This window comes from Argiope bruennichi, chromosome 6, assembly GCF_947563725.1.
Source record: "Argiope bruennichi chromosome 6, qqArgBrue1.1, whole genome shotgun sequence".
Classification (NCBI taxonomy): domain Eukaryota; kingdom Metazoa; phylum Arthropoda; class Arachnida; order Araneae; family Araneidae; genus Argiope; species Argiope bruennichi.
Window position 1 is genome coordinate 36,310,723 of NC_079156.1, and position 24,955 is coordinate 36,335,677.

Genomic DNA, 24,955 nt, shown 5'->3' on the forward strand with positions numbered 1-24,955 from the left:
TTTATTTGTTTCAAAAATAATACTTCAAATAAACAAAGATTATTATTTCAAATTAATTCGGTGGTATTTTTTTCCTAATAATGCCAAGAAAAATTATTCTTTTTATAACGATAAAAACAAGCAAATGAAATTTCCTAACATTCATTAGAATATGACAGGACTTTAAATTTTTTTTTTCTCTGTATATATTCTTTACCGATGAATATTAACCGACAAATACTACGACATAAGAATCGAAGAATAAATATATTTGCTGTCATTATAAAAAGAAAAACAAAATCAATAATTCATTTTAATCAATTATGTTATATGAATCAGAATCACCATTTAAAGGTAATTATTCATTTCTTCTAAGTATTTTAAAGAACTAGAATAAAAAAATCCTTTCTCTTAATGGTTAAAAATCAATCCATAATTATTTCCGAAAATTTTAACATTTCATTTATATTCATTTATTCAAATGATAAATTAAAATTTTCTCTATTCGATTGTGAACTAATAGTTACAATCATTTTTGAAGTATCAAAGAATCTTTGCGCCAATCTCCGATTCTTTTTTAGCATTTTAATGATTTTTTTCTTAAAATTAGTGGCAATAAGGGATATTTAATTTAAATTAACGTGAAGAGCACATATATGGACATGATTCTTCATTAAATCGTAACTACTCAAATGACAAAATAAACAATATTGCACAATTATATTCCTCTATTTTCCCATCTATATGACAAACAATATTCCTGTATTATAACATGTATGTGGCATTATTGGTAATAAACAAAATTCTTCTATTTCCACATTTATATGGCATTGTATCATATTGATGGGAAAATAGAGATTAAAAAGCGCCGACGATAAATATTATAATTCCATGAAACGAGATGTTTGCGGAGTTTCAAATATTTCAGTCAAATTTAGATTTTCAAAATCGTTTGGCGGGAATTTTTTTAAATGTTCTTTTAGATAAAAATGTTTCACTTGTATAAAATAGTTTTGGGCAAATACAGTTTGGACAAAATTCTACTTGTTAACCGACAAACCGGAAATCCAATGTACTTTGGAGTCTAATGTCAATAAGAACTAAATTTTGTTTTATTATTATTATATCTTAACTGCATGGGTTGGCAACATGTATTGAAAGTAATAATACAAGATGATATTGGTGTGAAAAATTGCTCAATGTAAAAATGTGTAATTTGTAAACATTCTTTTATAAATACTATACACTTCCTTTTCTGCGGTTATTAGTTCTATAAACCACTCATGCAAAGTTCAATAAACATTTCATGCTTGATTTTCACATAATAAAATAATGAGAAAAAACTCGTCAACAAAGAATTTTATTTACATGTTGAAGATCAAATAGCTCAATAAAAGATATTCTAAACACGAACAGCGTATATTTCAAAAGACAACAGTGAAGAACAGGAAATGTTTCTTAGAAAATTTTTTACGACAAAAATTGTTTTACATAAAGATAAAAAAGTTCTTGTAATTAACATTTATGCGATTTACTGAAAAAAAAAAACAGAGTTTGGAACAAAAATGTCACATAATTAAATTAACTGTTCGAAAATGAAATGTGCATAAGAATTGGATTTTTTTTTCAGCAGAATCTGGTTGTACGTTTTAAACTTACTCTTTTTAAAAACGAGCAAGTAATATTGGATAGCATCAATGAACTGATAATTTTGAATGAAGATATGAAATGAATAATACATTGTAAATTTAAAGAATCACAAAAGCGTAGTTCAAATCTGAAATAAACATCTTATAAAATAAACCTTTTACAAATAAAAAAACTTACATAATATGAAGAAATCGTAACACTTGATGGAAACATTTATTGTTATTCTAATACAAAATTAATTAAATATTTAAAATATTTCACATAAAAGTGATTTTCTGCGGAATTAACTTATTGATACATGATGTAAAAATTATTTAAGAATGTTGAATTTTAAAAAATAATAAAATAATATTCATTTTTTTTAATTTAAATTCTTTTTTGTGTTAAAAAATAATTATCAGATCATGACAAAAAATATTATTGAAATACATAATTTCAAAAATCTTCTAAAAATCTACTTATTGTATCTACCAGAAATCATTAATATGCATATGAAAATTACATTAAAATGTATCTCACATTATGTGCAGCACATGAAATATTTTTTAACGTAGATGTATCTAAAAAAAAATTTTTTTTCTTTAGTATTGGCAACACATTTTTTTCAGCCATTTTTAATTTTCTTCCATTGCTTAATCCATATAAACATGTTTTTTAACTGATAATTTAATTTCCTGCTAAATATTATTGTTGAATTCAATGAAAAAAATTTAATTTTTGACAAAATGAAAAAGAAATTTATTTTTAATACCCTTAATAGTATTTTAACAACTTTTATAAGCAGTTTAATTTGCAACTCAGAAGAAATTTAAAATTGAAAAAATTTTAACTGATTAAATATAAAAAGCTCCTCATTCCAATAAGCACATATCATTAAAAAAAATAAAAATGATGCACAGCTAATATTTGGTTTAATTTTTTCAATCACAATGAAACCACTATACCTTACCCACAATTACTATGAAACCCAATTGTGGAATCAAGGATTTTGATAAATACAACAATATTTAGTTGAAAATTTTCTTATTGATTTAATATGAACTATAATGACTAAGAGAGTTTCACCACACTTTTGATTTTAAACATAACAGTATAAATAAACAAATTTTAATATCTATTTTATCATTTGATAACAATCAAAACGTAAACAAATCAACAACAAAATGAATAATAATTTTTTGGTATTAATTTCATGTGCTGCTTATCCAAAGCCAGCAAATTTAAGAGTTAATTATACATTTGAGCATATCTACATCTAACAAGTATCACTATTTGAAAACAAATGTACAGATTCACCGGTATTCTGTAATGATTCGTACTAGAAAGATAGGAGCCATTGGTCTTTGTTATCTGTTTTGAAATGTTGCGTCCCCATTTTTAAGTTTCTGCTACTTCATATTTATCTACAAATCATTTTAAATTAATCATTTAAAGAATAAAATATTTTAAAGAAATTGAAAAAAGGAGACAACATTTTTGATGTGGAGTTCAAAAACTGAAGGCATTAATGCAATAAATGTTAGAAAGTAGTTAAAAAGTAAAAAGACGAAATAATCTAATATCAGCAGCAGAGATAATAGAAAATAAATCATTTAATAAATAACTATTATAATCTTTGAATAAAGAATTAAAATATAGAAAATTAATTAATAGATTCAAACATTTTTTTTAAATCTTTATAAAAGTTTAAAATAATTAAAAAAATTTCATGTACAATTTCTTGCTTAATTTACATTTGAGCAAATTTTAATTTTGGAAAAGCGTAATGAGATGAAATTATTCTTTTTAAAAACATTAATTTATTGTTAATCTTTTACATTTAGGAAAATAGGAAAAAATATTGTAAATAAATACAATTAAAATTTTTGGTACAAAATTTTGATTTTTTAAAAAATTTATACTAAAACTTCCTTTAAAAACTTGACAACGTTATATACGAGTATTTTTTGACATCAGTTGTCCACAATTTTATTCTGAATAGACCTTTCAATAAAAGATCAAAGTTGAAAAATATTTTTATTAAAAATTTAAATTCATGAATTTTCGTATAGGGTATTATTTATAAGTATAATCAGACTAATCAGGTATTTTTATTTATTATTTGACCACTCGCATTTGCCAATTTTTCCATTATTATTTGATATTGAAACAAATTATAACAACAATAAAGTTGTAGAGAAATCATTATGATAATTATAAATTTCTGAGTCTTTCAAAGAAATGGAAATTCTAATAAATATAACAATCTCATCGATTCTTTCTTTCATACAATGCATTCTAATTTTTAGAAATTAATTCTCATTCAATTTTTTTATAGCAGTGAATTGCTTTTGGTCTATTCGATAATGTTTTAAAACAACAAACCCTTTGGCAGTCTGTCAACGTTTCGTCACTAAAGTGACGTCAAAGATCCATGGCTCCTCCTCCCAGTACGATGCGAAAGAGGTAGTCGCAACTATAGATCTCTAAACGAACAACAACGAACAGCTGAATGTGTCACGACACGAGAAGAAGAGTAATAAAAAAAGTCCTGTTGTCTCTCCCCTTCCAAAAAGATGGAAGAAATAGATAGAGAAAAAACAAAGTGTCCTCAAGTATTTTGTTCCCTCGGTGAAAGGGTTAAACCAGGAATGTCCGTGGAATGTAACCTCGCGTCTGTGGTCGGAGAGTCACTATTTCAGTCAAGTGCAGTCCATACGTTTGGTCCTGTGCCAGGTGCGAGCTTGAAGTGACAGGAAAGGAGACTCCTCTGCTTTCAAAAACTCATTGGCATGAGGGCTTTCTAGGAATCCCAAACAACTGTCTCCCCTTATATATAAATGACTTAGGAGACCATTCAACCATTTTTAAAAAAAAATCATGCGATTACCATATTTTAGTATCACAATTTAGGAATCACTTGGAATATTTTTATAAAATTATATATTAATAATCTATATTTAAACAATGAAGCCCTTAATGGAAAAATCTCTAACTGTTTTTTATTTTCTGAAGTAAAGAATAATTTCTGAAACCTTTGTTGTTAGATTTCTATAATCACAAATAACTATTTCTCTTAACCCTTTCTAGGGCCGTGGGAAGTATGCTTCCCACCAAATTTATCAATCTTTTTATGAATTTATGTAGGTTGGCATTTCTGACACATTTTTTTAGAAAGACAGAAACTTAGATGCTTCAGTTCTTTATCTCACACAAAATGATGTGTCTTGAATTGTTACTTAATTATTAATTCACCAAATTAATTAATGAATCAAATTAAATTTATCTAATAAGCTAAATGAATCCCTTTTCTTATTCTCATTTCAAGCCTAAAAATATTTTAACATAATATGACTAGAAAAAAATGGCCCTTTAAAGGGTTAATGTCAGAATAGAAAATCATTAATTAATAATCCTGAAACTTAAAAGAAACCATGCCTTCTTTTATTTAAACATTTCAATTTAGTTTAGAAAAAATTGCCAGTAATTCACCTGGAATTAAATTATTTATCAATAATTTACGTAAAGAATGAACTATTATTGAAAGAACCATTTTTTTTATTTATTGATGTAAATCATGATTTCTAAAACTTTTGTCATCAAGCTTTCTATAATCCCAAATAACTATCTTTCCTAATGTTTGAATAATTCAGAAAATAATTGATTTATCGTCCTGAATTTTCTTTAAAAAAATCATGCGTTTACTGTATTTAAGCATTTTAATTTGATTTAGAAAAAGTTGCAGTTAATTCACTTGGAACATGCATTTATCAATAATTTACATAAAAAAATGGAACTATCGTTGAAAGAACCAATTTTATTTTAATTTATTGATGTAAAGCATGATTTCTTAAACTTTTGTTCTCAGGCTTTCTATAATCTCAAACAACTATGTGTCCTGATGTCTGAATGATTCGATAAACCATTGATTAATCATCTTGGAACTAACCAAATGATGCTCTTAATATATTTTAACATCACAAATTGATTTAGAAGTTTCCCGGTAATTCACCTGGAATATATTTTTTAAATTTTTGATCAACAATTTACATAAAGAATGTAAATTATTATTAATAATGTTACTTACAATGAGTCTTACAATAATTTTGTAATATTATTGTAAGAATTATTATGATTTATATATTTATGTAGTAAAGCCTGGCTTAAAATTTGTCTTTTGTGATTTTTTTTCCCTGAGTAGAAAACGACTACAGTTTTACCTATATAAAAGTTTCATAGAAAAGCGAAATATAAAAGTTTTAATTAAATTTTTTATCTATTTTATTGGATTTTTCAAATAAAAATATATTTATACAATTTATAATTAGCTTCGTTTTTCATTAAAACATATATATTACTGATTATTGTCTTTAAAATATGCAACTAATGTTTTAAAATTTCCCGATTAAAATTATTTATATATTTAAAAAAGATCTATTGAACGAATTATGTAAAGGTATTAGTTCTCTTCTGAGTCTTAAATTTAACATACGGACAAAATAAAATTTATGCAATAAAAATATGCCTAAATTTAAAATTCTAATAGAATATGAAAATATTTTGATACAAAATGTTGACTAAAATATTAATCCTTTTAACTAGATCATTTGATAGTAAATTCATCTTGATGAAGTAGATTAAAATTCTAGTTCAGAAACTGCACAAATTTATTTTGTATTTATTCGTTTTTCATACAATATATATTTTAATCATTTGCTTTAATTAAAGGGGGAAATTTTAAATAATTTTTTATATATTTAGAATGCAATTTTTTTGTATTTTTTGAATAATTTGAAGTAATATTTCCCTTATGTGTTGATAATTTGTTAAATACTATAATTATTTAAATAAAATTTAAATCCTTAGAGGGGATGAATTACGATAAAATATTTTATTGATATTATACAATAATTTTCCCATTCATTGTCGTTTGTTTCTAATTTTGTGCACTAACTTTATAATTCTATGTCTTCCATCGAACAGTTAGCTTTCAACTCAGATAACTTAACTCTTTAGAACTTAATTGCAGTTTTAAGAGTCAAAATATTACACATATTAAAAATTCATTGCATTTTTCTATTATAAATTATATAAGAACATGATTTAAATTTAAAAATGAGTTTTTTTTTAACTATTTCTCAACTTATTATTATATATCATCCATTAATCCATTATAAACTATTAGCAAAAAATGATTAAGTTTAACTAGTATCAGTAATTACTATTGCTTATACTCACAAATTACAAGGAATTTATTTCAAAATCCCTAACTAACAAACTCTATTGATTATCATTAATAGTTAAGTAGATAATAAAATTCATTAAAAATACATTATGTTTAGGAAATAAATAAATTGATAGCTGCAGGAGGAATTTGATTTTATAGTAAATCCTTCCTCAATTTGTTCATCTTTTATTTTAATCAAAATTACTTCCTTGGTTTTTGTCCATCGACACATAAGAATTAAAAACTATTTTCATTAAATTTAGATTTATAAGATTTAAAGTATTTAATATTTAGTAATTATTTTATGCGCTTAAATATCATCTATTATACACATTTACAAGAAAAGTCTTTAATAATTAATTTTTAATTTTATACTTTTTTAAGTACAAAAATAGCTCGATTTTAATAGATAAAATAATAAAATAAGAAGATTTTGGAGATTTGAATTTTTTTTCTTTAATCTTAAAACATTATTGGTATCCAGAACAATTAATTTTTTTGCAAAATAATTTCACATTAATTGTTTTATATTAAATATTTGATCAATTACTGAAGTCATTTTCGAAAGTTATCTTTGTTCTAAACAGCCAATTTGTACCCACATTTTTAAGTCTGTTATGCTAAAAAGACAAAGTTACAGCTCTCTGACTTGCTATATAATATCTATTAATTTTATCAAATTGTTATTAATTTATTAAGTAGTTTGTCAAACAAATTGCATTGTTTAATTTTTAATTAAATTCGAAAGTAATATGGCCAAATTTATTCGATTCCTAACCGAAAAACGAACATTTTTCCTTCACTAATATAAAAGCTATTAAATTTATGATCCCACAATAAAATCGAATTGGATCATATAAAAATTCCTTTATTTGATTATTTCATGAAAATTTTCATTAAGTTATAGAAATTTAAAATAAATACAAATTATAATATTTTTATATTTACCAGATTGAAATTTTAAATAACGTTTATTAAACCATAGTTACCAATTATTAAATATAAAAATTTAAAAAAAATCTTCAATAATTTTTTGGTCACATTAATAAAATTTTGCATACAATTGAAATTATTTAAATATATCTTGAAATCTTCTGAAATATTTAATTTTAATTTGCCAAAATATTTATTGAAAACTACTGTATAAGTTATTTTTATTTCCCTTTAGTAATATGCGAAGTATTTTAAAAATAATGTAGACAGTTTATCAGTTTTCTTCACCTTAAGAAAAGGGAATAAATTTAACTATCTACAGTTAAACAGATAGTTAAATTTATTCCATTCCATTATATTGCTATTATTAAATAAATATTTATGTCTGAAATACTTCAAGATCCAGGTGCATTACAATTCAATGCATAAAATGTTATTTATATTTTAAGTATTTATTTATTCAAAATAAATCCATTATTTAAGCATCTAATTGCTTTCTTATTTACTTTCATCATAAATAAGGCTTTAAATATAAAAAAAATTAATGAAATATAAAGAAATAAGCAGCTTGAAATCCTCTACTTTATAAAGTGAAATAAAGACTTTCTTTTTCTTTTGAAAAAAAACTGGGCAAAGGATTTAAAATATACATTTTAAGCCGTTCTTCATTGCTCTCAAGTTTTTCCTAAAATTTTTAGGTTAATATCATCATTAGTTATAGAATTATTTTATTTTTAATATAACTAATTGGTATTTAAATTTCTAGGATTTGAATTTAAAATTTAATAACTCTTTTAAAATTTATAAAATCTACCGTTTTTAAATAGAAGACCTGTATTAAATTAGCATTAAACTTTCCATCTGTCTAAAAACATGACGACAATTTTCTCTTAATTCGAATGTATGAGAACTTTTACATTTTTTTTTTTTTTTTTTTTTCATTTCCATTGAGTCAGAAGAATCATAAGCCCTCATGCCAGGAGTTTTTCCTTGTCTCAAGAAACACGTAGTAACGTGAGAAGTAATTTTAAAAAAGAGATCCAGCCTTACTACCTGCAATTCTCTCAACTTGTCCCGCAAGACGTCAGAGGTAGAACTCGGGAGAACTGGGATTACTGGCTGCTCCACCACTGGACACGCTAGACAGGGACCTAGGATCCCTGAGAGCGTGCAGTTGCTGCCTATAGAAGTCTCTCTCCCTGCACGCCCTGTCCAGCTCCTGGCGCAGCCTGGCCATCTCACCTTGCAGCAGGCGGTTGCGGGACTCGAGCTCATGCCTTTGGGCCAGTCTCTTGGTGCGGCAGTTTTGGGCATAGCCCCTGTTCTTCAGAGTCCTCCGCTTCTGCTTCATACGGACTACCTCTTCCCTCGGATAGCCGTGTAGACGCTTGTTGAGCTCTCTGACTGTCAATGAGATGAGTTGGTCATCGTCGAGTATATCACCACCTTGACCGTTGCTTCTCTGGCACGTTGAAGAACTCACTGAGCTACAGCTGCTGCTACTGCTACTGTTGCTGTTGGCACCCATCATGTGGTGATGATGATGATCCATCTGTTGACCTGGATGGTGTGTTGGTGGGCCTCGCTGCTGTGGTTGCGTAGGGGGTACGCCCTGTACTTCTGGATAATCACGGCGCCCACCTGCTATGAGCCATGCCTCCATGTCCGCTGCACACTGTGGGGGTCGTAAATCTAAGGGACCATCCTGCGTCCCATTAGCAGCCCCATAGCGAAGATTCTGTGTAAGCCACAACATACCATCATCTATGAGGGGACCTGAAGTGGCCACGAAGGCTGGAGACGGTGGCATATGGCAGGGAGGAGTATCCGGTGGCGTAGTAGCCACAGGTGGTTTTCTGGGACAGGGAGCACCCACTGACATAGCATATCCTCCATTCGGATGATGCTGGGCTTCCAAATGTTGCTGGGGTGGTACCACTGCCATCCCATTATTGCACGGATTGAGAGCAGCCGGATATTTGGCCCTGTGCATTTCCTGCTTCACCACTTCCTCTAGGTGTTCCAGATCAAATTCGTGCACATAGTCTACCCCGTGGTCCGATGGGGCTCCCTCCATCATGGCGTAGTAAGGCGGCCCCGCGGGGTCAGGGGGGCCCCAAACCCCTTCCGTAGTCGAAACGTTGGCCGGTTCGGTGATGGAGGGCTCCGGCAGACACTCCCGCCGGAGGAAGTCGGAGGAGACCGCCGCGCAGGAGGAGAAGGTTCCCGGAGGAGGGATTTTTCACACGATGAACGCTCCACACATATCTTCAAATAGATCACCTGCTTTTGGAACAGATGCGGAGGAGCACTTGTGCGGTCTTTTCGGTGTTCTTTTCTTTTCTGTCTTTCTCTTTCGAATTCAGTGTCTGAGAGGAGGCACAGAAGATTTGTCTTGACAAGTTTTGGAAATGAATATTTAAATGTAGGGATCAAATAAATAAGGTTTTTCTTTCCATTGATTAATTATTCATAATTTATCTCCTTTGCAGATGCTATGTATAGTCCAATGTCAAAATTTCAAAAACTTTGAAACAGTTTTTTTTTTTTTTGGTGTCTTGTTCTTTTAGTTTTTAATCTTCAGAGGAGAAGACACTGATTTCTTTTTAAAATAGTCCCCAAAAACTTAACAAATGAAATTCTTATTTCTTTTGTTATTTACCTGTAGGTAGTATTAAGTCAATGTCTATTTTCATTTAATCAGCTTAAATCCTTTAGTGCTGAGTCTATTTACTTTATTGGCATTTAGCAGCTGGTTTGATTTGTAAATTTAATTATGAAAAGCAATTAATTAACTGCTGGATCTTGAAATAATTATTTCATTTGGCGAAGATATTCTGATTTAGAATTAAAGCAAAAGTAGTTCATAAAAAATCAGCTAGATCTTTTGATAAAAAAACCAATGTCTTTAAGTTTGTTGCCCTTGAAGAGATTTCAGAGAACCGGCATAGACACTTCGGCATTGGTCACTTCTGGTATCACGTAGTCAGCACATATCCTGCGAGGCATTATCCTGAGGTCCTCCAAAAACGCGGACTTGCAAGAAACGGTGGATGATGCAAGGGGTGGGAGAAGGGGGCCTATTAAAGGCTGTTCGATTGATTTCTGCAGCCGATCACTCAAATTCCACCTCTCTCTTCAACCGCAATGGGGGGAATTGCACCGATGATAATCTCAATTAGGGCCCCTCGCATACACACAAAGGGAGCTGGGTGCCCCTTTTTATTTATCTTTTTTTTCCTTCGGTCCACCCCAGTAGAAGAGAAGCTTCCTCCCCCTCTGTGACGACGGGGGTCAGGGGATGCTGAAGGGAAGGGGAGGCAGAGAAAAAAAGAAGTCTTCTCGCTCTTCAGATAAAGCAAAATAAAATCTCTCGGAAAAGGCTGCAGCGGGCCTCAACACGGAAAACTATACGAGCAGCCGGGTCTTGGAAATCATCGTGGGGAGAGCGAAACCGCTACGGTTGCAGCTAAAGTCCCGCAGCCGTCAGCATTTTCTGTTGCGAGTTCCTCTCTTCTCCTCTTCTACTCCTGGCTGAAAACTTTTGCTGACTCAACTCCGCTCTGGATCCGGGACCGCTGGATATTTATGAAGCGCCTGACGTCACCCCACCTTCTCGACCAATGGCGGGAAGACGACGTCACGTGCTGACCCCCCTTTCCGAGAGAGTTTCCAGGCCCCCGAAAGATGAGGTGGGGGTGCACACGCGCTTTTTGAGCGTGACACGTCGTGCGGACCAACGTTTTTTGGACCTTAAAACTTTTGCAAACATTTTTATAATGACTTTACTAAGAATAATTAACATAGCCTGCGAGATAATCAAATTAAACGGCAAAATTACAGTTAATGAGCCTGATGAAATGGTTCGCAACAATGTAGAAGAGCAGTTGATGGAAATTTACAGGTAGTAATATTTTTTATCTTGTATTATTTGGTATTGTTTTTGAATGCACGTCAACAGGGGTTTTATCCTTTTACAACAGGGGTTTCAGCACCCCTTTATAATAATAACTCTTAATTAGATAGAATTGTTTTCTGAAGAAAGACCTAGATAAAAATTTCAACACAAATTCATTAGCATTTTTATGCATTCATACATTAAAGATTTTATATGACATAATGATATTCTTTACAAACCCTATAGGAAACAAATTTTTATTAGTATATAATGTAGTCAAAGATTTAAAAACAATCATAATAAAACATAAAGAAAAGCGTACTCGAATAATTCATAGTCCCGTGCTTAGTATCGGAATCAGAAATTCAACAACAGATAGAAATCAATAAATTTAACCAACCTCAGAGTGGTTATAATTTATCAATTATTAAATTCATGGAAATAGCAACTTGCGGATGTCTAATTGTTCATCTTTCGTGAGTTTTTTTATTTCCGTCAATATTTTAATTTATTTCGTGGGGCGGCAACAGTTTTTATAATGTTATAAAAAATGCATAATTTTGTTCATAGGAATTCTAAATTCCATTTGTAAACTAGAAAATTTCTCAAAGAAGCAAATAATTTTTTTCCATAGTTATCTGATCGAGTTAGTTCAAATTACAAAAAAGTAAATTGAATTGAAACCCATATTTTTTTTTCAAAGGAAATTGAAACTTTAAGGAGACTTTGATTAAAACGGTAATTAAATACTCAATTCTGTTTCAGAAATAATTCATTTTTATAGGTTCTTAAGTAATTATAATGTATTGAAAGCTAACCGCCTTCAACGACCACCTCGTTCGCCGGGATGATGGTTACACAAAATTTCAAGTGAATCTTTTATATGCAATTTGATTTGAACGGCTTCCTCTATAAAATACTTTTAAATTTTTCTCAAAAATACTCAAAGTTTGATAGTCATAAAATTTGTAATCCTATTTGAACCTATACGGTTATTTTCATTTTGTTGTTTGTCTTTAAGGTTTTCGGGCATTTCATCTAAAATAGAAAATTTAATTCTAAACGAGATGATTAAATTATGACAAATCCAATGACATTTTGTTTGAATAGAAACACATTCATGGTATTATATAGGACAGAAAGAAAGATCATTCGAGATACCAACCAGTTTTTATATGTACCATAGAATATATTTCATAATTTACGTAATATATCTAAGAATTATTTATCAAATATTTCTCTATCATCAAAAAAAAAAAGAGAGAGAGAGAGAGAAAAGTATTTGAAAATAAGTTGAATTTAATCATTGCTTACTTCTTCAATTAAATATTAGCATAATTATAATATTAGAAAATATTATAACTATCACAATATTTTATGATTTTATTAAAATTTTATTCAAAACATTCTTTAAATAAAAACCTGTTCCATACGAAAAATACTTTAACTTATTATTATATACTTAACCTTATTATTATTATTAACTATTACCTCTTAATACCTTAACTATCAATAATGAAAGAAAAGCCATAATTAAATATTTATAGAAATTATGGAAACGACTTCGGCTTCATTAGCTAAATATTGCTCGAAAATATTGTTGTAAAAATTACTTGAAAGCATCTTTAATAATGCATTAAATTTAAACAAAAAATATATGGGCAATTAATTAATATCATTTAAAATATAGTATTTTGAGTTCTCATGTGATGTAAAAAAAATTTTTTTTGTGCTATAACATTTTCGAAAATTATAGAGGAAAACCCCCAAATATAGGCTAAGTTTTTAATTAATTGGAATTCTAATTGCAAATTCTAAATTTCAAAAAATAGCTCTGAAGATCACATTCCGACCCTCCAAAGTATGTATGTATTATGTTTTATACCTCTAGGTCAAATGATTTAGCTTGTAGAGAGCTAGTAAACATACAAACGTATACACATTCATTTTTATTATTAGTAAAGACAGTGTGTGATATTTCATCTCTGACGAGCCAAAAATTGTTTCGCTTTGTTTCTTTGAAAATATTAACCCTAAAAAAGCTTTACTAGAAAATCATACGATGAAAATAATAAATACTGCGATGGATTCTTTGCACACGAAGAAAATATTTTAAACAATATTTCATTATTACATCAAAATAGACATGCAAATAAGCCTCTCATAGATATATGAAATTAAAGATTACATTCAACAAATTGTTTTTCAAATCGTCATTGGCAACAGCTGGCATATTGGATACATCTAATTTCAGTTAAATCGTTTAGATATAATTGTCTATGATGTCTGATTCCCTCATATTGTCAGGTATTAAAGCCCTGTTGTTTTCTTGCATATGTTCTGTTCATTGTGTACATAGAATCATCCAATAGAGATTAGTCCCATGATACTATAACACTGTTAAAACTGTAAATATACGTTTCCTCTTAAATTTCGTGATACATTAACTTCACTTTTTATCCGTCTTGTAAACTACACAGATATTAAATGGAATCCTTTTTCTTCAGCTTTCAACTCTGAAAGAAAATCTCGCCATTTAATATTTGATGGCACAATGGAAACAGTTTGGATTCAAGGCAACAATGTAGTCAATGTAATGAAATTCGAAACTAGGCACAAAAAGACAAAAAATTTTAAGTATTTCCAAAATTCAGTAAACAGTTGAACGACTATTAATTTGATACTGTTAAAAAACGATTATTTTTTAAATTTTGACTTGGTTTTAAATATTTTTTGGGGCAATAATATTTTTTATTCGCCCCAAAACGCCAAAATTTTGACTGATTTTTAATTATTTAAAAATTTAAAAACATCAGTCTGAAGTGCATATTCCCAGCCTTCAATGTATATATATGCCACGTTTGATAGTTCAACGTGAAATGGTTTGACCTGTAGAGAGCCAACACACCCTTCCATCTTTATTATCATCTGACGAAGAATGATTATTTATATTAGAAAGATAAAAAAAGATGAAAATGTAAAAATTTATAAAACAATACCATGAAAAAAGAAGAATGCATCTATAAAGATCGATAATTTTTTTATTAAACAAAACTTAACATTGAAAAGGGCATTGATTTTTTAAAAAAAGTTTTGAATTAAGAAAATAGTTATAGAAACATCACAGAAAATGGGCACTTTATTTGAGATAAAATAGTTATACAAACATCATAGAAAATTTTCCCTTTATTTGAGAAAAAATAGTTTTAACTGTTTCTTTTTATCAAGAAAACTATGCATAAATGTCAAGAATGTCCTATCGGATTCAACTATTTGATGATTACTTTTTATTTTATTTTTTATTGCGAAAACACGAACTTTCTTATTAGAGAGTAAAAGTAGTTTATCTAGAGAAGCTACATAAAATTTCGAAATCATTTCTTTATTCTATATGATAATTAAGCACTATTTCACTTAAAAATAATTTTTGACTAGATGTCTTTGGTGTTCAACGGCATTATTGTGCTTAATTAAAATTTGATCTCATATGTTTAATTTGTTGTTCATAATTACCTAAATATAATATTTTTAAACATGAAATTTTGGCAGACATTAGAGCAATGTTACTTCCTTCTTTTTTCACCTCTTCTATTATTGTATACATGAACCTTGTTATTAGAATAAAGTTCATGACATCATAATACCATTAAAAATGTATCTATTCGGATAATCTACTATTTTTCTCAATATTGTAATTTTATTTTTTTTCCTTCCCAGATATGAATGTGTGTTTTCATATAATAAGAGTAAACTTTCTTCTTTTGTATTTCAATTAATTAATGCATACAATTAAATATTTGATGAAACAATTATAATTCCGTTGTAACAGTATAAAGTAATGCTGCAAATAAGTCAAAAAATCTTTTAAAAATTGTCAAAATCATTTTTGTATGCAAAATATTTTCTGGAGTTATCGCAGAAAACACAATTATCTTGCTTAATTTTTTATTGACTAAAATTTTTAAGAAATCTCTCTTCTAGGCTTACATTTATATATATTATTGTTAAATTTGATTGCGCTAGTATAAACAGTCTTAACCGTAGAGCACCAATAATATACATAGACGGAACGTTTTTTCTACATCATTAACAATAGCAATTCAAAACTTTAGTTCATTTGAAAGAGAATGAAAAATCGATTTTAATGCTCTCTATTTACAAGTCCAGTTAAATAAAATTGTAATACGAAGGTTCCTCTTTTCTCACATTGGAATTTGTGCAGGCTTATCTTAAATGTAGAAACGTGAATTTATTAGAAAAATCTATCATTGAAAAAAAAAGTACTATAATTTTAATCTAATGTATGATTCTGGTTTCCAAAAATCCTCTTTTCTCACATTGGAATTTGTGCAGGCTTATCTTAAATGTAGAAACGTGAATTTATTAGAAAATCTATCATTGAAAAAAAAGTACTATAATTTTAATCTAATGTATGATTCTGGTTTCCAAAAATCCTCTTTTCTCACATTGGAATTTGTGCAGGCTTATCTTAAATGTAGAAACGTGAATTTATTAGAAAATCTATCATTGAAAAAAAAAGTACTATAATTTTAATCTAATGTATGATTCTGGTTTCCAAAAATCCTCTTTTCTCACATTGGAATTTGTGCAGGCTTATCTTAAATGTAGAAACGTGAATTTATTAGAAAATCTATCATTGAAAAAAAAGTACTATAATTTTAATCTAATATATATTTCTGGTTTCCAAAAATCCTCTTTTCTCACATTGGAATTTGTGCAGGCTTATCTTAAATGTAGAAACGTGAATTTATTAGAAAATCTATCATTGAAAAAAAAGTACTATAATTTTAATCTAATGTATGATTCTGGTTTCCAAAAATCCTCTTTTCTCACATTGGAATTTGTGCAGGCTTATCTTAAATGTAGAAACGTGAATTTATTAGAAAATCTATCATTGAAAAAAAAAGTACTATAATTTTAATCTAATGTATGATTCTGGTTTCCAAAAATCCTCTTTTCTCACATTGGAATTTGTGCAGGCTTATCTTAAATGTAGAAACGTGAATTTATTAGAAAATCTATCATTGAAAAAAAAGTACTATAATTTTAATCTAATGTATGATTCTGGTTTCCAAAAATCCTCTTTTCTCACATTGGAATTTGTGCAGGCTTATCTTAAATGTAGAAACGTGAATTTATTAGAAAATCTATCATTGAAAAAAAAGTACTATAATTTTAATCTAATGTATGATTCTGGTTTCCAAAAATCCTCTTTTCTCACATTGGAATTTGTGCAGGCTTATCTTAAATGTAGAAACGTGAATTTATTAGAAAATCTATCATTGAAAAAAAAAGTACTATAATTTTAATCTAATGTATGATTCTGGTTTCCAAAAATCCTCTTTTCTCACATTGGAATTTGTGCAGGCTTATCTTAAATGTAGAAACGTGAATTTATTAGAAAATCTATCATTGAAAAAAAAGTACTATAATTTTAATCTAATGTATGATTCTGGTTTCCAAAAATAAATGCGAGTAATTTTTATGACTTAGTTATATTTTAGTAAAAATCGTTTGATGTGTGAACATATAGTTTTGCTGTAAGAGCGTTCAGCCAGTGATGAAAAAAAGTAGAAAATTCATCATTTCTTTCATGGTTGTGTGAAAAATAATATAACTTTTTATGTTAAGACTTTCAAATTTAAATGTTGTTAAAAAGATTATTTGTTAAAATTTTGATTTTTTTCATCGCTTATTCACTGTCTTGTATTTCAAGTCTAAATATGAATTTTTTTTAACGTATGGGAAGTTTAGTTTTCAATCTCAAACATGCTCTATAACTTTCCAGTGGAATGATTAAGTTTTTAAGAAAACATTTTATCCTAAAAGCATTTATTTTGAAATCGTAAGATCTTTACTATTAATATTTTTCCATGTAATTAAATTTTCAAATTATTGACTGTAATTGATTGTTATTTCTTTCTCGACTTTAAAAATTTTATTTACTGCTTTTAAAAGCTTGATTATCAAAAAATAATTAACTGCGAATGGAGTGAAAAATTTATTTTTATAGAAACAATAAGTTGTACAATTATATGCTGATAAACTTTTCAGGAAATTATTTTGTTTTCCAAACTTGAAATACAAACGCTGCTTCTTAAAAGACAAATTGCATTTATATTTCAAGTTAATCAATAAATAATTGAAATTTATGAAACAAGATTCTGTAGACAATATTGAATTGGACAATAGAAAGAGACATAGTCCTATTAATTAATTAATTAATTATACTTTGCGAAATTATATTACTAATTAAAAAATCAACAAATGATATACGTATAATATACTTTTTCACCTATCGTTGTTTTCTTTGTTCGTTCGTTGTATCGTTCTATTCATTTCTTCAACAAATGAATTGCAATTCAAGCAGCCATTACTGATAAGACAAATAGTCAGTTATATCTTGACTTAATAAATAAATAATTAAATTTTATCAAATAAAATTTTCCTGAACATGTTTAATAGATCAATGCATAGAGTGAATGTCATTAATTAATTATATCTGGTGAAATTAATTTTCAAACTAATAAATCAAGAAACGACGTTTTTAATAATTTTTTCTTTAAACATTTATTGCTTTTCAATCAATATTCATTAGACACTGATTTCTATTGAATCGTCTTTTTGTACCCATTTTTGTAAAAGATAGATATCGAAGTATAAGGAAAGAAAGATTGTAAAAGTAAGATGTAAATCATCCTCTAAATAGAATAAATCCATGCATCTTTGCAATCGCAGGATAAATTAAATGAGAATTTCATTCAATATTTCACTACATAGAATGAACTAGAGTTTCGTCATAGACATTTATTGTATAACATTTTTCCTATGGAGAGGTGCGAATTGAACATTTCGCATTGAGTATATCACATGAATAGAATTCAATTACTTCTAAAGATCAATAAAGAATCTTTCACAAAGGCTATAATGGTTAGATCAATCTAAATAAATATAAAAATTGTAAATTTTGCGAAATTTGTTACATTCTTTAAATTGCCAGATTAATTAAGTAGAATTATATGGATTTATATATTAAAAACAATAAAACTGATTGTGTTGTTGCATTTAATATTCAGAACTACATTTCTTTTATACTTCGTATATGGTTTTTTTAAAAGAAATTACGGCCTGAAATTATCAGTTTCTATGTATAGACCAATTGAAATTTAGCTTTTTAGTATATGAAAATTGTCTATTTTATACGTTGTAAAAAGGAAAAAATTATATATTTCTTTTGCATTCTGTGATAGAATAGAAAGAAACTCATAACAGAAGAGTGATTTTGAAATACGGGAGTGATGGGGGGAAAAAAGAAAAAAAAAAGACTTTCTTCTTTCATTCAAACCCAGAATGTTGACTTCTCTGTAATATTAGAATGTTAAGGGAGAAACAACCTTGACCGGGTAACACAAGTGCGATTGTGTAAACTTATGCCCACTGTGATAGAAATAATGATGTAATTTTGAAGATATACTTTTTTTTTTCTTTTTTTTTAAAATTATTTTAGCTAAAATAATATAAAAATTTTCGTTGCCAAGAAATTATTCTCAAGTCATCTGAAATTATATTCTTATTATTGAAACATAACTCAAAAACATATCGAACTAATCGGAATCTTAATATATAAATTGTAGGTCTTTGACAAATTAAGAACCCGATCTGTCAAAAAAACAAGGATAAATTTCCAAAACGCATATTTCCTCTTTTTTTTTCCCCACTGCAATCTATCAACTTACTCTATTAATTTTTCAATTCAAGTGGTGTTTTATTTTTTATTCGACGCAAAAATGTGCTACATCAAAGAGAATATCATAGCAAAATTTCAAATCGAAATTTACATTACCTTCCATAAAGTCAAGTAAGTCAATTATGCAGAAAAAAACGAAGTTGGAGAAAATTAATTTGTGAACTGGAAAACATAATATTCCAAAAGTAATATTCTATGATTTCGAGTATTATTATAATGAACGATTTTCCAAAAAAAAAGCATTAAAAATCAAAGAAAAAGAATTTTACTTTATGACGATTGGTTCTCGAAAAGCATTAAATAATAGCATGATTGAAACTAAAAAAAAAATGAGTTTAGGCTTAGTAATCGAGACAAAAAGTTGTTTTCAAATTCGAATTTTATGCCTTTTTCTTTGAAAATCGACAATTATAATATTATCAAGGATCATAAAAAAACACCTTGAAAAAAGAGTTGTTTTTCCTATCTTCAAATTCGGAGTGACAGAAAAGTGCTTATAGGTATTTTTTAACTGTGTTTTCATCGATAAAATTAATTTTTTTAGAAATAATGCAAATATCTATTTGAAATTTTCAAAAGATATTTCCTTCTGAGTAACATATGCTTTTGTAGAATTCCAAAACTTATTCAAACACTGAAAAGATTTTTTTTTAAAACATGCAATTTTCAGCGTTCACTCATCTTTGAAATTTATTCTTGACTTCATTATCTGAACATTCGATATCTCATTTAATAAATAATTTTACCTATAATTTTTAAACTGAGATATAATTTTTTTATCAGTTTAATAGGCTATTATTTAAACATGAAAAACCGATATTTCTTATTTTTCTTCTTCTCCATTTATTTAGTCCCACATCCGAGAACAAATGTAGAAATTTGTTTTGGCTAGCCAACCTATTATCTTTAATTATTCCAGTCAATTACCGATTGATTTCATTCGATTCGATTAAATAATTTAATACCTGATTTAAAAGTATACCACAGGTAGCATCGCTAAATCTCGAAGGTTCCGAAATGTTGTCAATACGTAACACGGAAGAGAGATGTTTGTGTGGGTGTATGACAGGTGAGTCGGAGTAACCCGAAGACGCGGAAGAAGTGTCAATTCCCTCCCTAGGAGATCGGCAGAAGAGATAGGCAGAGCCTCAAATAGATTCGAATCGCATTGAAACACCCCTCCCTCTCTTTACCTCCTTTTCCACAGTTACAAAACACCCGCCAAGTAGAGAAAATTCGGTGAAGGTGTAATCATCCCGGAGATCTATCTGATTATCAGGAGTTGTTAATCGTAATGGACACCCCGGGGTGAAGACGGCGGAAATAAAAATGTCACTCACGATTATAATTAATGATCGTATTTTTAACGCTAACTCGGAAGTAAACATGAAATTTTAAAGCCTCACAAGTTTTATTTACGTAATGGGATTACAAGACTTAAATGAAATATTTTTAACTTGTTCGTTTATAGATTTCCAAAACATTTTTCAAACATCCTGAAAAAATGAGCTGGTTTATAAAAAAATATTTTTTTTCATAATAAATTTACACTTTTAATAAGATTGAAATGCATCATTTATAATATTTTTTTGATAGTATAATCCTTTTCTTATTGAATCAAACGTTAATAGTGTTTATTATTGAAGTGCTTTAATACGCTCTTTATTTTACCCTTTTTCATTTATTGTAAAGTTCTTCAATTCATTTCTCAATATGGCGTAATATGTCATGCTTCGTAGAATACTAAGCAATCATGATTAAAACTCATCAATGTGATTAAAACTACAAAAGTGCCCTTATCAACAACTCCTGTGTCTTTCATTTCACAGACCTGGCATCAAAAATTGTAGATCCATAACTAAGCTGCTGTCAGTGTGTACTTTGGCATGCACGTAAACGCAATGACTCAAAAGCGTAACATCTTAGGTAAATGAAATTTAGTCCATACTTTAAGTATTTAAATTGTGGATCCTATCTTATTTTGAACCAGATCTGTCAAAAGGTTGACTGTCTGGCAATCTGTATTTCCGCGATACTTAACGCGATAGCTCAAACACTCAATGACTTAATACAATTTGGTATGTGTTCTTGGGACTATAATTGTAATTCTGTGTCACATTTTGGCTTAATCGATTGGGAAGAAAGCGTCAAAAATGCATATTCGATTTTCTGATACTTGTGTATTAACCGCATCCCAATGATTATTTGCCAAAAAATCGCCAAAGCTCACTTTCTAATAGTCTGATAGTCTATATTTCCGCAATAGCTCAAACACTTAATGACTTAATACAATTTGGTATGTGTTCTTGGGACTATAATTGTAATTTTACGTCAAATTTTGGCTTAATCGATTGGGAATAAAGCTTCTAAAATGCATATTCGATTTTCTGATACTTGTGTATTAACCGCATCCCAATGATTATTTGCCAAAAAATCGCCAAAGCTCACTTTCTAATAGTCTGATAGTCTATATTTCCGCAATAGCTCAAACACTTAATGACTTAATACAATTTGGTATGTGTTCTTGGGACTATAATTGTAATTTTACGTCAAATTTTGGCTTAATCGATTGGGAATAAAGCTTCTAAAATGCATATTCGATTTTCTGATACTTGTGTATTAACCGCATCCCAATGATTATTCGCCAAAAAATCGCCAACTCTCGCTTTCTAATAGGATCTTCAGTCATTATTTTTCCCCATTGTCATACGATTAATGCGCAAGTATAGATTTTCTTTACTATAAGACAAAGCACGGAACTTTGGAGAAAAAAAAAATTTGAACCTATGCGACATTCGTAAATTTGCATTAACCCTTTCTAAGGCTATGGGAAGTATGCTTCCCACCAAATTTATCAATCTTTGTATGAAATTATGTAGGTTGGCATAAGTTCTGACAATTTTTTTTAGAAAGACAGAAATTTAGATGCTTCAGTTCTTTATCTCACACAAAATGATGTGTCTTGGTTTGTCACTTAATTATTAATTAACCAAATTAATTAATGAATCAAATTAAATTTATCTAATAAGCTAAATGAATCCCTTTTCTTATTCTAATTTCAAGCCTAAAAATATTTTAACATAATATGATTAGAAAAAAAATGGCCCTTTAAAGGGTTAAGTCTTTAATTCTATACGGGAAGGGGAAATATTACATCTGTATTAGAGTATGAAGGGAAATTTAGGGAGATCCGTTCTGCTTGGTTATATGGATGTACGCTTGGTTTATAACAAATTATATTAAAATATTATTTTCACTAAGGAAATGTTTTCATTTGGCAAATCTACTTCGCATGCTTTACCATCAAACGAAATCCAATAAGTATGGTTCTTAGTTGTTTCACAATCAACAAATAACCTGAAACTGAGCATTTTTAGGTTAAGAATGAAGCCTTATTTTATGATGCATCTGAAAAAGAGCAAAATCTAATCGATGCGCCTCATATTTATAAAAAAAAGGAGGTAAAAAACATATTCTCTCTGTGTTTCTCGATCCCATCTATTGCTTTCTATTTAGAAGAAACAGAATGCTGTCCGAAACGAACGATAAGGCGAAGAGTTAGAACAAATGATCCAATTTTCGATACGAGGTCAAGCTTATCGGAGAAGCCCCTCAAATGCCGCCCTTGCACGCCCTACGTTTTCCTCTTAGCGATGCTGTCATACAAATGCTGGAATTAGAAAACTGCTAGACTGTGAATGGGATGCTGGGGTTTTGTTTGTAGTAGTCGAAATGATTTCCAACAAACTAAATTAATATTTTGTCATCTTAACCCCCATGTACTATATCTAATTTTTTAATTCTTCGCTGCCGTTTAACTTTCTCATATGAGAATACAAAGTAAAAGTATTGCAATTGTCAAAAACATTCAACCTCGATATTTTGGCGAATCTTCGCGTTTCAGATCTTCTTAAGTCCGAAAAAAATACATTCTTGGAATTATATCTATTTGTTTGCCTGCCTTTTTTTCCTTGAATCCAATTACACACACACACAAAAAAAAATGGTTTTAACTTGACTTTTGAAATTTAATATATAGTCTTCAAAGAAAATTTGTATACTTCTATCAAATGTTTAACAAAATCTATTTAAAGCAAATATATTTGACTGTCTGCTTAAGTATGCAAAATAACAACAAAATATACACAGTCAGATAGTTGAAGTTTGATAAACAGAACAAGATTTTATTTGGAGACCCATATATAAGTTAAAATTTAATCAGTCGACGGGTTGACCATTTGTCGGTCTATATACTCGCATGTACGTAAGTGCGCCAGTTACAAAATGTGCAATGGTGTGGATAAATGAAATTTGGAATGCAAACTTATTGCCTTTATTCTTATCCAAAATATTCAATATTCGCATTGGGAAAAGAAGAAAAACACTTTTATTATTAATTATACGAGAAAGTTTCACTAAACCCATTTTCACTAGTGAAGCAATAAAATTTGAAGATTGTTAGTGCACATTCAGATGAAAATGAAAAATAAATAAATAAGATGTTAAGTACTGTTTATTCTAGGATTCAGGAAATTTCCACACTTTTGCGCAAACGTCAGGAATCTTTTCTTTCGTCAAAAAAGGGTGATCATCATGTCGTGTCTGCGTTACTAAGGAAAAGGGGGTGCAGTAGCTTCTGAGGTTAAAGACCCCTGAGCACACGAGGGCAGAAGTCTGACTTCTAGCTCATAGGAAGATGAAACTCACACATTCGCTTGCACAACCCCTTTTTACGGGGTGCACATTCACACACCTCACAGATAGAAAACAGATGAAGAACAACCATGCCCGAAGAAGGATTCGAACCCGGGACATCCAGATCACGGGGAAGATGCGCCGGGTCAAAAAAGGGTGAAAGGAAGGGTGAAAGGAAAGATGAAAGAAAAGATGTTTACATTCAGCAAAAGGGCGAGTTCAGATAATTTGAGGAATTAGGAGATGTAGCCATCCATCTGCGTACCACCCCTTAGTGAAGTGCAATGACCCAAAAGTATTAGTCTGGGGATTCTGAAACGAGCAGTAACTGGCATCTTAAATTAGTATAATTATGCAATTGTAGCACAGTTTCTATGCACAGCCTAAGAAATTTATTGCCTACAGAATTTGTTCGTTACTTTAAATAAATGGGTGTGGCCTCCATGAAATTTTCTCTCATACTTCCTAATAAATGTATTATCTCCTCCCCCTTCAAACAGAATAAAAGATATGAACTTTGCTTCGAGTTCGTGAATGCAATGGAGGCTCAGATTTTTATTTTCAGAATCCCGCTATGAGAATTTTGGGCTTCGTAGTATAGAAAAGTAATCCTAATATATACTTTGAAACCTATTTTTGACAAATTGGTGCTACAATCTGACACAGAACTACAACTTTAGCAACAAGATCACATGCCACATTTCATTTATTTAAATCGATGAATTTTTAAATTATCATATATAAACGTAACCGAATGTACGGACCGACAGACAGTCACCCATTTGATGGATTTGGCTAACACTTTGACACAGATCTATACTTTAAA

The 24,955-nt window shown here is 29.0% G+C and overlaps 1 protein-coding gene and 1 long non-coding RNA gene across 2 annotated transcripts in view; one reads left to right on the forward strand and one right to left on the reverse strand.

The window, feature by feature from the left end:
• Window positions 1-8,744: 8,744 nt before the first annotated feature.
• On the reverse strand, window positions 8,745-10,577 carry LOC129973072 (transcription factor MafB-like). The gene has a single exon (XM_056087442.1). It carries the CDS (start codon window positions 9,846-9,848, stop codon window positions 8,853-8,855), a length of 996 nt encoding a protein of 331 aa, XP_055943417.1. The 5' UTR covers window positions 9,849-10,577; the 3' UTR covers window positions 8,745-8,852.
• Window positions 10,578-11,118: 541 nt separating this feature from the next.
• LOC129973073 (uncharacterized) overlaps window positions 11,119-24,955 on the forward strand; it is a 92,450-nt gene continuing 78,613 nt past the window's right edge. The window contains exon 1 of the long non-coding RNA XR_008784932.1: window positions 11,119-11,672. This is a non-coding gene — a long non-coding RNA (uncharacterized LOC129973073). The remainder of the gene's footprint in view (window positions 11,673-24,955) is intronic.

What these genes read in the sequence shown, in the direction of transcription:
- LOC129973072 (XM_056087442.1), bottom strand. Translation starts at nt 9,848, where the DNA reads ATGATGGAGGGAGCCCCATCGGACCACGGGGTAGACTATGTGCACGAA.